This window comes from Rhagoletis pomonella, unplaced genomic scaffold (assembly GCF_013731165.1).
Source record: "Rhagoletis pomonella isolate Grant_MI unplaced genomic scaffold, Rhpom_1.0 Rhpom_scaffold_04950, whole genome shotgun sequence".
Classification (NCBI taxonomy): domain Eukaryota; kingdom Metazoa; phylum Arthropoda; class Insecta; order Diptera; family Tephritidae; genus Rhagoletis; species Rhagoletis pomonella.
Genome location: NW_023463498.1, coordinates 1 through 13,720, shown reverse-complemented (window position 1 = coordinate 13,720; position 13,720 = coordinate 1). Strand labels below are relative to the sequence as shown.

Sequence of the window (13,720 nt, the reverse complement as noted above, 5' to 3'; positions counted from 1 at the left end):
CTCTGATAAATGACAAATGTAATTTAGCGTTCACATGATTTGTCTATGAATTTGACAAATTTTTTGCCAAATGTACAAATCGTGTGATCCCAGCTTAACTCACATAGTTCAGTGGAAGGATACGGTAAGAATCACGGTGGAGAGCCAATCCGCTAATCACTGGCCGATCTCGAGCTACATGGTCTCGACCTACATGGCCTACGATCCCCAAAAATATATAAAGAATCAAAAATTTTAACTTTGGAGATCACATTGAATAACAAATTACCTTGACCTTCAAAATGCCCTTCAAAAAGTGAAGTTTTTATTTTTTGCCCTTTTTACCTAAGAACAGCATGTAAAGAATTCATAAAAAAAATTTAAAATGCCTTTTTCGGTTCCTGCAAAATGGATTCCTTGACGCAAGAGCAGCAAAAATGTGTGGTCAAAATAGGAAACAAAATTAAAACTCTCTCCCTTTGAGGGTCAAGGACATTTTGTTTATCCAACGAAACTATTTTCCTGACTTCTCTATTTCCAAAGCCTTAAACCCCTATTGAATTCATGTCGTATGGGTCAGGCCAGGTCATACAGATATACCAGGTAACTGTGTTGCGGATGAACTGGCAAGTAAAGGCCATCAGTACCCTGCAGTGAAATCCCAAACTAGTCAGGAAAAATAATAGTTTACAACTAGAATTCCCTGACAGAAACCGAGTTCGAAAATGACCAGACTTGTACCAAGTACAAAACGATTTATTCAGTTATACCAGTACGGTTAAATAATGATTAATACTCGTAATGATTATTAATTAAGGCATGTTTTTTTGGATAACCGTTTAATTATCAAATACCGATATTACCACCTTTTTAATGATTAATAGTTTTTTATATTGGCTCTTACACATATGTTAGTGTTTGGCCGAGCTTCTCCTCCGACTTGTGGCGTGCGCCTTGATGTTGTCACACAAAGTGGAGGGACCTACAGTTTTACGCCGACCCCGAACGGCGATTGTATTTTTATGAGAAGCTGGTTTTCATGGCAGAAATACGCTCGTAGGTTTGCCATTGCCTGCCTAGGGACGACCGCTGTTAAGAAAAAACCTTTTTTCTAAATTTTTATTTTGCGATGTTGCTTTGACCAGGGCTTGAACCCAGGTGCTGATGTGTGAAAGCGCGCACTGCTTACCACTACACCACAGCGGCCGACAATGATTAATAATTAATTACTTAAAAAAATGTTAATTAATTCATTAGTTTTAATTACACCATTATTTTGTTATTATTGATCATTTTCAATTATTTTTGACTTTTTAATTACACTATTGATATAATTATTTGATAAATTTCTATTATCAATCAACAAGGCAAACTATAGACAAATATTAAGAATATTTAATAACTGCTTGAATTAGTTATTTGTTTTATTCTTATCCAAATCTCAAATTTTAAACATTAATTATTACTTTTATAAATTTTTAAAAATTATAGACTGAAATGTGCAAAGTAAATGAATTTAATTTATTTTAATGAAAACTTTTATTTTTATTTTAGTTCACTCAAAAATTATCTAAAGAATTCATTTTATTTTTAACTAAAATGTTTTCTTTGCATATTCCATATTATTAAAAAAGATAAAAATATAGTATTTCTTGTACCTGAAGACCTTTACTTTTAATAACATTTAATGAAAAATGAATTTAAATTTATATTCGGAAGTTTGAAATATCTATGTGTTTATTTTTTCTTTTAATTAATACTCAAAAAATTTAAAACAAATTATTGACAAATCTAAGGCTGCTAAATAAAAATATATTATATATTAAAGTATACTTAAAAGTTTTTTATTGTATATGCATGAATTCATTTTATTTTTTGACTCCCAAAGTGTGGTTTTGGTCCATAACTAGACTAGTATTTTTCTGTCTATTTTCAACTAGTATGATACTGGTATATTTCTGACCGAAATCTGACAATTGCCATCTCGTAGGACATCCCCATGTTAAAAATACCAGTTGATTGCATGGAAAAAGATAGTTGGCTGACTAGTTGGGCATGCGGTTTATACTAGTTGTGAGGTAGTTTACAACTAGTTCATTTGACTACAGGGTACTGCTCCAGATGCAGGCATTCTGCTATATTCCTGCGAACCCTGGCTGGAGAATAATTTTATCGAACGGGAAAATACAAGATAGTCTACGAACCAAATATAAAATTAAAAAGCAAATAAAAGACAAAAATAATATACATTTTTAACCTTAATAAATTAAATTAAAAAAAAAAGTGAAAAAATATAATAGAATCAAATAAAATAAAAAATGAAAATAAGAGTTAAATAAAAAAATAAAAAATTCTATGAAATAAAATAAAAAAAAACCAACAAAATAAATTATAAAAAATATAAAATAAAAAAGTAAATAAATGAAAAAATAATAAAAATAAAATTAAAATAAAAATACAAATAAAACTGAAGTATAAAGAAATAAAATAAAATAAAGTGAAAACCCCAAGGAAGAGAAATAAAAAAATTTAAATCAATAAAAACTAAAGTGCAAATATAAAAGCTTAAATTAAAAGATTTAAATAAAAATTAGATTAGAAATTAAATTATATAATGGAAAATAGTATAACACAAAAGAAAACCTAAAATAAAATATAATAAAGGTAGAAAGTTTAAATAAATAAAATTAAATAAAACTATATAAAACTGCGTAAAAAATGGAAAATAAAATAGAACTAAATAAAAAAAAACGAAGTAAAACATTTAAAAAGTCAAAGTTCGGGTGAAGCAAAACATTAAATACCCGGCGCACGAGTTAAATATATATACTTTTTACGCTTTCTGAACCGTTACATGGTAAGCAGCGGTGGTTTTACCCCTATTTATATAACTTTATTGTTTAAAAGACTAAACTTTACATAAAAAATATTGCTAATTATACTACAGCCAAATCTTGTTAAAACCAACCTTGATAAAACGAAAAACTCAATATGGCAAAATTTTTATTGATTCCCCTGAAAACCGCCGCTGTTAGACTATGTTCAAACAGGCACCTAATTGGTAATTAAGAACCTTTTCACCAATTTAAGCCTTAATTGTTACCCAATTTATCATACAAAAATTCAATTTATTAATTGCCAATTTATTATACAAAAATTCAATTTATTAATTGCCAATTAATTATTAATTGGCAATTGATTTGTGTCAGATTCTCTATGCAACCCTGCTAGGTATGTTCAATTTTGACTTGGAGGTATGTTTATTGAACAAAGAGCAATCAGCTGTTTGTTTCTGTCCCTCTTTAACAGCTGATATTCCATCAGGGATGGAAAATTTAACTATAAAATTGTACTTAATTTACGGAAAGCTTTATCTAAAAGTAGATAGATGTACCTAAAAAGTAAATATGTATTTCTATATAAAGAAGATAGGAGGAGGATAACAATTCCCATCGATACCACATCAACTTCTGTACTCACATTAAACAAATTTTTGCTATGAAAAGAATCTCTTCGAGCAGCACGAGACAAACCTATGTTGTACGAAAAGGAGAATCACTTAGAAAAACCTTAGAAAAGGTGAATCACTTTCCTCCCAGTTCTCCGATCTTACGTTTAAAAATAATTATTTTCCATCTATCTGGCGAAATAAACTACAATTGCGTTACTTTGACCACCTTTTGGTATCATTTGTATGCCCCATCACAAAGGAGGGGAGGTATTGGATCAGTTGCCCGCAACAGAAAATGCATTGAAATGTCAATTAGAATAAGAACTGATTTCCTGAGAATTTATTTGGCTACGTTCCAAATGTACCTAAAATTGTGTTTGTACCGAATGCACTTGCAAACTAAATAAAGGTACGATTGTACCTACTTTTCCATCACTGTAGGTAATCCAGCAGCTGATTTCGTATCGCTAATTGCGCAGCTGACATATGTGTGAACACCAAACTCAATTCCGCAATTTAAAGATTAATTGCCTCAGCTAATTGGCCTGTTTGAACATAGTCTTACGAAATATTCCATAGAAAAATGCTCCATAGGTATTTTGAGCATTAAAACCGCCGGAATAGATTGACCGTTAAAGTTCCGTTAGCAAAGGCCCCTATATAATGGAGTGTCGACTCAAAATCCTCTATAGTACAAAGCGAATTTCGAAATTGTTGCCGGTTAGAGTCTCGTTATAAAAAAAAACGAATCTATACTTATATAACGTGTTTTTTTTTTAATTTATATACATATGCCCCCGATATTCTATATACATACATATATGTATAACGAAGCTTTGCAGAAAACGTAGCATTTGTCCAACTCCTTAAACTTGGTTATATTGAGGTTTCACTTTACAATTTGTTGAGTATCATAATGTCAAATGCCCACGCATTTACTAGAATTGAAAGTACGCCCGATAAAAGATAGCCGATAAGGGTTTCCAGTAAGTTATCAGTACTTAAATAAGTCTGCACTCATATACCGCCACCGTAAAGGAAATTTGTTTTGTGATTTTTTCTTGTATAAAGAGATATATTCAAAGAATTTGGCCGAGCTGGAAAAACCCAGTCGATAATAGAAAGACTTAAATAAATATTTCTCTACATGTGTACATCGTTCAGTACTTTTTAAATTAGACACAAAAACCGGTTGAAACTGGCTGTAACTGGTTCAAAACTACTAACGTAAAAATCCATTCGTTGTCGGCGTTTGTCATATCACTCTGCAGAGATTAAATTTCTAAATTCATTAATTTTTTACTCAAAGATAGCGTTGGACATACATACAAAAGTGTGAAGTGATTTTTATTTTGCAATGATAACTACTAGTACCTCCTTTATTCGGGCTATAAAAACCTTTGCGAAATTTTATACAACCAACATTCAAGTTTTGAAAATGTTTCGCTTTGTAGCATTATTCGCATTGGTTAGTGTGGCCTGTGGTGGTCTCTTGCCAGATGATTTGGACGGTCGTATTGTGAATGGTGTTGACACCACCATTACAGCACATCCTTATCAGGTGTCCTTGCAAACTACATCTGCTTCGCACTTCTGCGGTGGCAGCATCATCAACGAAAACACCATCGTGACCGCTGCTCACTGCCTGCAGTCCTACACAGCAAGCCAAATTCGCGTACGCCTTGGTTCCACCAACTACAAGTCCGGCGGTGAATTGGTTGCTATCTCCTCCTTCACCTACCATCCTGGCTACAATTCCAAGACTATGGTTAACGATGTTGGTGTTCTGAAATTGGCCACACCAGTTGCTGAGTCGGCGAATATACGCTACGTCAAATTGGCTGAAAAAACACCAGCTACCGGCACTCCAGCTGTAGTCACCGGCTGGGGTACTAAATGTTATCTTACTTGCTTGACTCTTCCAACTGTCTTGCAGGAAGTTGAAGTAGATATTGTGGATGAAAATGTCTGCGCCTCTAGCGAATACAAGTACGGTTCGGAAATTAAGGAGACAATGGTTTGTGCTTACGCACTGAATAAGGATGCTTGCCAAGGTGACTCTGGTGGCCCATTGGTCGCTAACAACGAATTGGTTGGTGTTGTCTCTTGGGGCAGAGGTTGCGCTAGATCGGGATACCCTGGTGTATACTCGGACGTGCCTTCGCTGCGTTCATGGATCCTGGAACAGGCTAATTGAAAATAAATTGAATGTTTTGAGTAAAAAAAAAAATTAAAAAAAAAGAAATAGAAACAAATAAATAAACTATGTTTCAATCCATGAGCCCGTTATTTAAGAAATTATGCAACAATTAGAAAACGACAACAACCGTTTAAGAGCGGTCTCTCGATCAAAGTCGTAGTTCTATATATTTTAATTCTAGACTAGAAAGATTTGACATAACAGAAATTTATGGTGTCTTCGTAAAAACTGAATTAGGTAACTTTTCGAGTCAATTAAGCATAGTTCATCTGCTGAAAACGGTACATATCATTCCATGAAGTATATATTGATTTTGCCACCTTTTGTGCAAATTCATCATTCTTGGATCCTGATCTTTTTTTCGCACTTATCGTATGTGGTCCCTTTTCCATGGTCGGTAATCATTCGCATCAAATATGGAGCTATTTCATTTTGTCTCAAAAGCGATTCGGAGTTGGAAATCTGTTTATGAGATTCGTTAATTCAGGTACACAAGCATTGGCCAAAAAGTCACCGTGCTTGTTTTGGTAATTTGGTACTGAAATTTTCCGTAAATCTTCTAAATTTGTGATAGAATTTTTGGACGTTTACGCGCTGCGGCTAGAGCTAAAAATTTTGGAGGCGGCAGATGCCAATCTCGGAGAGGTATACAGTTCTGGTTAGACTCGAAAAAGCTGACGAACTTAAGAGGAACTATTGAGACGTCGACCCCAAAACAACTGCGACCAATAAGACCCACTGGAATTCAGAGTTAAGACCAACTACAACCGTCCACGGTATCCAATTTACTCTCGACCAGAAGGACCTTTACAGTTTCATATGTTCTAGTTTTAGTTCAGCCTTTGCTAAACTGCAATAAGGCCTTTCTGCCTAAGAGTAGTTCGCTGTAGTTAAAGGTACTCCCGAACTTTCTTTTCTCATTGACACCGACTCGAGGGTGCATTTCATGGCTAACTGATGTGCAAGGAAACCCTTTATTATTGCTATAACAAGGAAAAAGCAAGACGCAACTGAAAAAGAGCTAGATCACTCCCCTATTATTTTTATTTGAATGCAATGGGGCGAGCTGACGACCCTAATAGTGAACCTGTTTGCCTTCCTTGCAGTCGTTAGCTCACTCCGAGTTTTTACAAAACTGATTCAAAAGTGCCTAAGTGCGCGTAAAGGCAATATTTTTTTATTTACGATGCTCTATTCAAGGGTCTATAGATTATGTATAGTTTACACCTTGCATTTGCTAATTCTGCTTACAATTTACGGTAAGCACCCGCAACACTGACATAACTATTGATAAAATAGACATTTTAATGCATTCAATAATTATTCTGTCTAGCCTTTTATGGCCTTCCTTCTCCACTATAAAAATGCAGTTCAAAAGCTCATTCGAGCATTAGTAAAGTAGCAGAATGTTACGCTTAACTACGCTTCTTTGTGCATTTTTCAGCACCACTTTCGGTGCATACATGTCGTCCGAACTGGATGGTCGCATCGTAGGCGGCGTCGCTACCACCATCGAGGATCATCCCTATCAAGTATCAATCTCCACCAAATTAGGCGGTCACTTTTGCGGTGGTAGTCTACTCAACGAGAATATTGTCGTTACTGCTGCACACTGTCTGCAAAGTTTTAAGGCTACGAACATGCGCATACGCGCCGGTTCCACTAATAATAAAAAGGGCGGAGAATTAGTTAAGGTTGCTGCGCTGAAGTATCATCCCGACTATAATCCAGCAACCATTGAGAATGATGTAGGCATACTGAAATTGGCCACAGCATTACAACAAACGGCGAGCATACGCTTTATAGAATTGGCAGAGAAGACACCGCCCACCGGCACACCGGCCGTAGTGACGGGTTGGGGTACGAAATGTTTTGCCTACTGTCTGATACCACCCACAGCTTTGCAGGCTGTCGAGCTAGCGATTGTACAAAGCGAGGATTGTGCTTCGAGTACTTACAAGTATGGTGACGTAATCAAAGAGTCGATGGTGTGTGCCTATGCGTTGAAGAAGGACTCATGTCAGGGCGATTCGGGTGGCCCATTGGTGGCTGAGGGCAAGCTAGTTGGTATCGTTTCATGGGGATATGCCTGCGCTAAGAAAGGTTATCCGGGTGTGTACAGTGATGTGGCGTCACTGCGTGATTGGATTTTGAAAGCCATTGACGAAATTTAAAATGTATTTGTGCAAGTGTTCAGAAAGTATAAATAAATAAAAATTAAAATATCTGATTAAAATGAAGTATGTACAAACATATTTGTGTTTTTGTCATTGACGTAAGAAAGGCGCACACAAAAGGTTTTGGATCGATAGCTTTGATTAGATAGTCTAGCTTTAATAAAAAATCACTGCGTACATACATGCAAATATAAATATTTAAATATATGACTTGTGCTGTGATTTACGGTAAGAGTTTACAATGAATGTAGATTGACCCTTTATCCTCCTGATATCGCTGGGTCAGCGAGAAATTCAAATTATACCAAACATTACAGCAAAGCTTTCGTCACAACCGAAACATTGGGCCGTATGCATAAAAACTAAGCAATTGCTTTTCCTTAAAATTTCATATCTTTCACTTAATTTTATTTGAAGAAATCGAGTAAAAGGTCTGAAATAAAAAAAAACTCATTTGCTTGGTTTTTATGCATACGGCCCATTATCTGTTGGAATTTGTTAGAGCAAGCGGGCTATCAGGCCCAGAGAGAGCGGGGTGTGCGGATAACCGCAACTAATTTTTTCACGAATAGATCGATACTCGAGGATGGAGGGATTTTCTGCCGGGAGATCTCTATCAACACTAAGTTAACAGGGCAATTCTGGTAACTATTTTGAGAGCTCTTTACTGTGTTTTGAAAGTCCAATTCTCATATAAGAATTTAAGATTATCGTTAATTTCTTCACGACATAATGATCGGATTTAGACCAAATTAACATGGAACCACTTCTGAGGTAACATCTTTCCTTTAAAAGAAGAATTATAGAAATCGGTTAACGTGGTCAAAAGTTATGAGGTAACATGCATACAAAATAAATAAAAATAAAATTTCGACGCATTGACAAACTTCTCCTTTTTGTGAAGTCGGAAAAATAAGATCCAAAAAATTTAACGAAATAAAAAAATGTATTTCTCTTTTTAAAACAATTAAAACTAAACCAAATATAAACTAAATTGAAAAATATTTCTTAAAAAATAGAATATATAATAAATTAGTATATATAATAATAAAGTAAGTTTCAAAATATTTAATGTAATTAAAAAAGTATATTTTTTAACAATAAAATCGTAAAAAAATAAAAAATTAAATAAAGTGAGTTTCTAAAAATTAAATTGCAAAATTAAATTTTTCTTTTTACGACAATGAAATCTAAAAATTAAATGAAAATAAAATAACAAAAGAAAAAAATTGGCTGCTCGAGGTCTCAAACCAGTGCTTGCCATTGCGACTGGTGCTTTCTCTCCAACTAGCTTTTCATCAGGAGTGGTGAATGATAAAGCTTTTTTTCTAAGACCTTTGTACTAGAATTGTAAAAGTCTTTCGAACTATCCTACCATCTGTCTTGCATTTGTCTACAAAAGACTTTTTTACTATCTTACCCAGAATTGTCCTGTAAGGCAGTATTTTTCAGGCAGAACTTGGCGTGAATAGAGAGGCGGAGAGGACTTAGGGCCAAATTCACAGTGCGTAGTTAACTCAGAATCGGCAGTTAATTACAGATTTCCAGTACAAAAATCTGTAGTTAACTGCCGATTCTGAGTTAACTACGCACTGTGAATTTGGCCCTTAAAGCTCCAGAGTGCGCTTTAGTTAGGGAGGAACAAATATATACAGTGGCGGTCATTGTTTCGTATTTAGTATTTACAATGTTTTTCAAGCTATATTCTTTATGATATTTTTTTTATAAAAATATGGTTCATGCTTTAAAAAAACCCATATAAATCTCACTTTCAAACTTTATACAGAGTTTACAAAAAATCCACAAATTTTTATCTAAGTTACGAGCTTTTTAACCAGATTTTTTTTTAACTTTTTTGCGTATGCCGTTAACAAGCCTATAAAATTTAAGTAAAATTAGTGCAAGTTTTGAGCGGCTAAAAAATTGCATTGATTTTTAATCATTTTTTTTATATAAACATGAGTTTTTTGTGAAAGAATATGCGCAAGACCTATTGCGAGAAAAATAAAAGAAGTCAACGCCAGCTTTCCTAAATTTCGCTCAATCAGGTCGTTGGGTGTAGCCTTCAGCCTTTCACACAATACGCACGATAAGACGTCACACACGACGTTCAGGCATCTCGATTTGATGTGGATTGCGACGACACGGTCGTCCACATGAGTGAACGACAGTACTCGGCGACGAAGTGTCTCCACTGCCACAAATCCAGCACCGAACAGCTGTACAGAGTAGACCTCGCAAGATCTCCGTGTTTCTTGCCTTGCCCTGTACATCGCATTGCATGTATGGCAGTGATGTCATTGCACGCCATTCGGAATATACATACCTACTTAAAAATGTATGTAAATGCACAATGTGTTGCCAATATTTTTCAACTGATAACTACTACTGTTTGGTAATTAGTTTTAGACGCTATCATTTTTGCGATAAACTACTTAATAATATCAAAACGTTAGCCGGCTGCAATAAAAGCTCGAGCATGCTATAAGAAGCCAGGTATAAAAATAATAAAAAGTTCATAATTGGGTACCCTATTAATGGACGATTAATTATTATTATTATTTATTAGAACAACCAGAGGTTTTAAATTACAAAGGCATGTGAACACTTAATCTTAACAGATTTTTCTTTTTAAACATACACAAAATTACATATTAAAATTAAAATTAAAATTATTGGAGCAGAAGATAAGAATTAATATACAATTAAGGCCGTGGTTACGCCACCAATTTCGATTGGTAATCACCGTGAAATTGTTGTTGTGCACAGCACGGAGTGAGAGAATTTTCGAAATCGGCCAGCACGCCAATTTTTCAGGTGGTGCAATGATGTCTCTTTGGTGGAGTCTTAAAAGCGACATAGATCGCTTTATCAGATCTCTAACTTATGCAAGTCTACAATGACCCGCCAAAATATCTGTAATAATTCTTAACCTCTCCTTGGGGAGGTTTATGAGTAGCTTATAACTCTTTAGATTGTACCCCCTAGTAAGCTCTTAGCTTAACGAAGACCCATCGTGTTTCGCCAATGCAGTACCGTCAGTTTGCTATTTTCTTTTCAGAGCATTTCCTTTAGCATGTTAGGACCTCATTTCCTCCGACTCCCATGTGCCCTGGTAGCCATATAAGCTGGATGGGATTGTTTCATACAGGGTGTTTAGCTTCGCTAGGCACTCCAGGACAAATGAGTACTTGACATCGAAGGATCAGAGCGCCCCAAGTGCCGCCTAACTGTCACTTAATGTAAGGATTCCCTCTCTTCGATAATTCCTACTAAGGTTAATCTCTGCACACAGATTAATGGCATATACTTCCGCTTGGAAGATGCTTGGGAAGGTTCCCAAGGGCACTAAAAGCTTTAGTATAGGGCCATATACGCCTATTCCAATATACTCAGAGGTCTTAGTAGAGCCGCTATAGTGTGCTCGCCTGGACATGGTCGTCTTGCTGTATATATCAACCTTAAAGCTTCTTTCGAAAACTACCACTCTAAACATATCATCTCTGCAGAAGAGAAAAATGGGAGCCTAGCTTGTCCTTGTTCCTAGATGATAAGGTCTTAAGCTTAAGAATATAAAGCCTATTAATATAGTATAGCCTGTATCAAGGTTCCCGCTTGCTGAGTTCTTACTGTATTTAAAGGTAGTTCGAATTGGAATAACAGTTAATAGCTTGTTTTTCGCTTAATCAGCAATTAAAATCCCTATCTATGTGATGGCTGAGTTGATAAAAATAAATAAAATAGTTGTGCGTAGCAGCAAAAATATTTCAGCTTTGGGCCGAATTTCTCCTGCGATTTCGAACCCGCATGGATATTGAAATAGACGTATTAGCAGCAATACATTTATATCATGCCGACTGGGTATTACAATTTTTAGAAGTAGTCTTTTTTTCCAGAAGTGCACCCGACGGCATACCAATGGCGGGCAGGAAACGACTTTGCTTGGTTATATTCTAAACAAACTACTCGCAATACCTTTCCGATTTCAAGAACAACTTTGGGATGGAACTCAAGACCTTCCATTTAGTAGCCAACATATGACGTACTCGGACAGTCAACTCAAGCAGCATATTCACTTTAACCATAATAAATACTTAAAATGGCTACGAATTAGCCAATCTAGTATGCATATCTGGCACTTCAGCTGGAATTCAGTTATTTTAGCTTCCTCGAACTCATTAGTGTATTCTAGCAATGACTTTCGGTTCGTTTTTTTGCACGCTTTTGTTCATTTCCTACGCTGCACCAGGGAACTTCAGCCCACCACCACGTTTGATCGAGGGCCGCATCGTAGGCGGCAATGAGGTATCGATTGTACGCCACCCGCATCAGATATCGTTGCGGCGTAGAACTTGCACCGAATGCGCCTATCTACATGACTGCGGCGGCAGCATATTGAACGAGGATACCATACTGACAGCGGCACATTGTGTTGTCAATCGGCGTGTAAGCAATTTGATGGTAATTGCTGGCACAAATAATCGCGCCGGTAGCGATGGCACAGTAGCGCTCGTAAGCAAAGTGGTCACCCACGAACTGTACAATGCCTCCATAACGGATTATGACGTTGCGTTGCTACTTCTCACCACACCGCTGAAGTTCGATCATTTATTTATTGCACCTGTTGCATTGGTGGCAGCTGCACCAACAGCGGGCGCAAAGGCAAAAGTCACTGGTTGGGGCACAGTTTCGGAAGGTGGTGTGTTGGCGAGCCGATTGCAGGTGGTCAATGTTTTCGTACAGGATCAAGAACAATGCATAGGTGCATACGGAGCCCGTATTACGGACGCTATGCTGTGTGCAGGCGTGGTAGAAGGTGGCAAGGATGCCTGCCAGAAGGATTCGGGTGGTCCGCTGTTGGTGGAAGATCAGCTGGCTGGCATCACTTCTTGGGCTATTGGTTGTGCACGTCCCGAATATCCTGGAGTCTATGTCAACGTGTCTCATGTGCGTGAGTGGATCGTGTCAAATGTGGCTGCTAATTCCATGTGTAAATTGAAGTGAAGCGAATAAAAACGAAATGTTTTTTTTTCGGGGGATTTCTTGTCACATGAGACGACAGCTTGTACATAAAATATTAGCACGAATAATTTAAAATAAAATTTGTCATAAAACACCAGCGTATCGAAAGAAAACTCATTGGTATGTCTAAGTGAATTTTAAAAAGTTTATCTGTCGCGAATGTAATCAAAGTCAATGTAAATAACAATTTTGAAATTTAAATGGATTGAAGTTGTATTTAAACATGACATACTTTACCTAATTTTTTAACTTTTTTCAATCGCATTTTGGTAAATATCAAGGTTTCAGGCTATGCAGTTCCATGCTGACGACAGTCTACGTATGTACATTAGGTTGGTCCAAACAAAGTAGGGACCGAATTTTAATGCGCTCCCGTTGGGATTATTCTATATCGAAAAAATTACCATTTTTTTTTATTATCAAAAAATATGTAGGGGTTGCTCAAAGCGCTCAAAGCTCCCCATGTATTTTATAAGAGAAAAAAAAATTGTTTCGTAGAAATGGTATAGAATCCTTGAAAATCTATGTTTTTCAATTGGGTAATTCTGTTTCTCTTTAGTAGACTTCAGGGAATAATACCCAATTATTTATTAGTAATTTTTTAATATTAACTATTTTTTATGAGCTCCCAAAAACCTCGAAATTGCAATGAGAGGAAACAGACTTTGCTGATTTAAAAATATTGATTTTCCAAAGATTTTATTCTATATAATCCAGATTGACCCAGATTATACCATAAAATGCCTCTGAGCTGTAGACTTTTTAAGAAAAAAACTCAAAGTTTACGCGTATTTTATATGGAAAATCTTTGCACGCCTTGGGCGAGTACTTAATGTTAATATATAGGGTTAACATTTTCAGAGAGCTTTTTTAGGTGTTTTCTACAAAATT

The 13,720-nt window shown here is 35.8% G+C and overlaps 3 protein-coding genes across 3 annotated transcripts; all 3 read left to right on the top strand.

Annotated features, from left to right (window-relative positions):
- The first annotated feature begins 4,868 nt into the window (after positions 1-4,868).
- On the top strand, positions 4,869-5,627 carry LOC118754938 (trypsin-like). The gene has a single exon (XM_036489807.1). It carries the CDS (start codon positions 4,869-4,871, stop codon positions 5,625-5,627), a length of 759 nt encoding a protein of 252 aa, XP_036345700.1.
- A 1,367-nt stretch (positions 5,628-6,994) lies between these two features.
- On the top strand, positions 6,995-7,804 carry LOC118754940 (trypsin-like). The gene is made up of 2 exons (XM_036489809.1): positions 6,995-7,023; positions 7,075-7,804. Exons 1-2 carry the CDS (start codon positions 6,995-6,997, stop codon positions 7,802-7,804), a joined length of 759 nt encoding a protein of 252 aa, XP_036345702.1.
- A 4,197-nt stretch (positions 7,805-12,001) lies between these two features.
- Positions 12,002-12,811, top strand: LOC118754939 (trypsin eta-like). The gene has a single exon (XM_036489808.1). The coding sequence runs from the start codon at positions 12,002-12,004 to the stop codon at positions 12,809-12,811; it is 810 nt and encodes a 269-aa protein (XP_036345701.1).
- The last annotated feature ends 909 nt before the right edge of the window (positions 12,812-13,720 follow it).

Bases quoted from the DNA above. Each gene is read 5' to 3' on its own strand.
- LOC118754938 (XM_036489807.1), top strand. From the start codon at position 4,869: ATGTTTCGCTTTGTAGCATTATTCGCATTGGTTAGTGTGGCCTGTGGT.
- LOC118754940 (XM_036489809.1), top strand. From the start codon at position 6,995: ATGCAGTTCAAAAGCTCATTCGAGCATTA. The intron at 7,024-7,074 runs GTAAAGTAGCAG...TGCATTTTTCAG, and splicing joins AAAAGCTCATTCGAGCATTA to CACCACTTTCGGTGCATACA.
- LOC118754939 (XM_036489808.1), top strand. From the start codon at position 12,002: ATGACTTTCGGTTCGTTTTTTTGCACGCTTTTGTTCATTTCCTACGCT.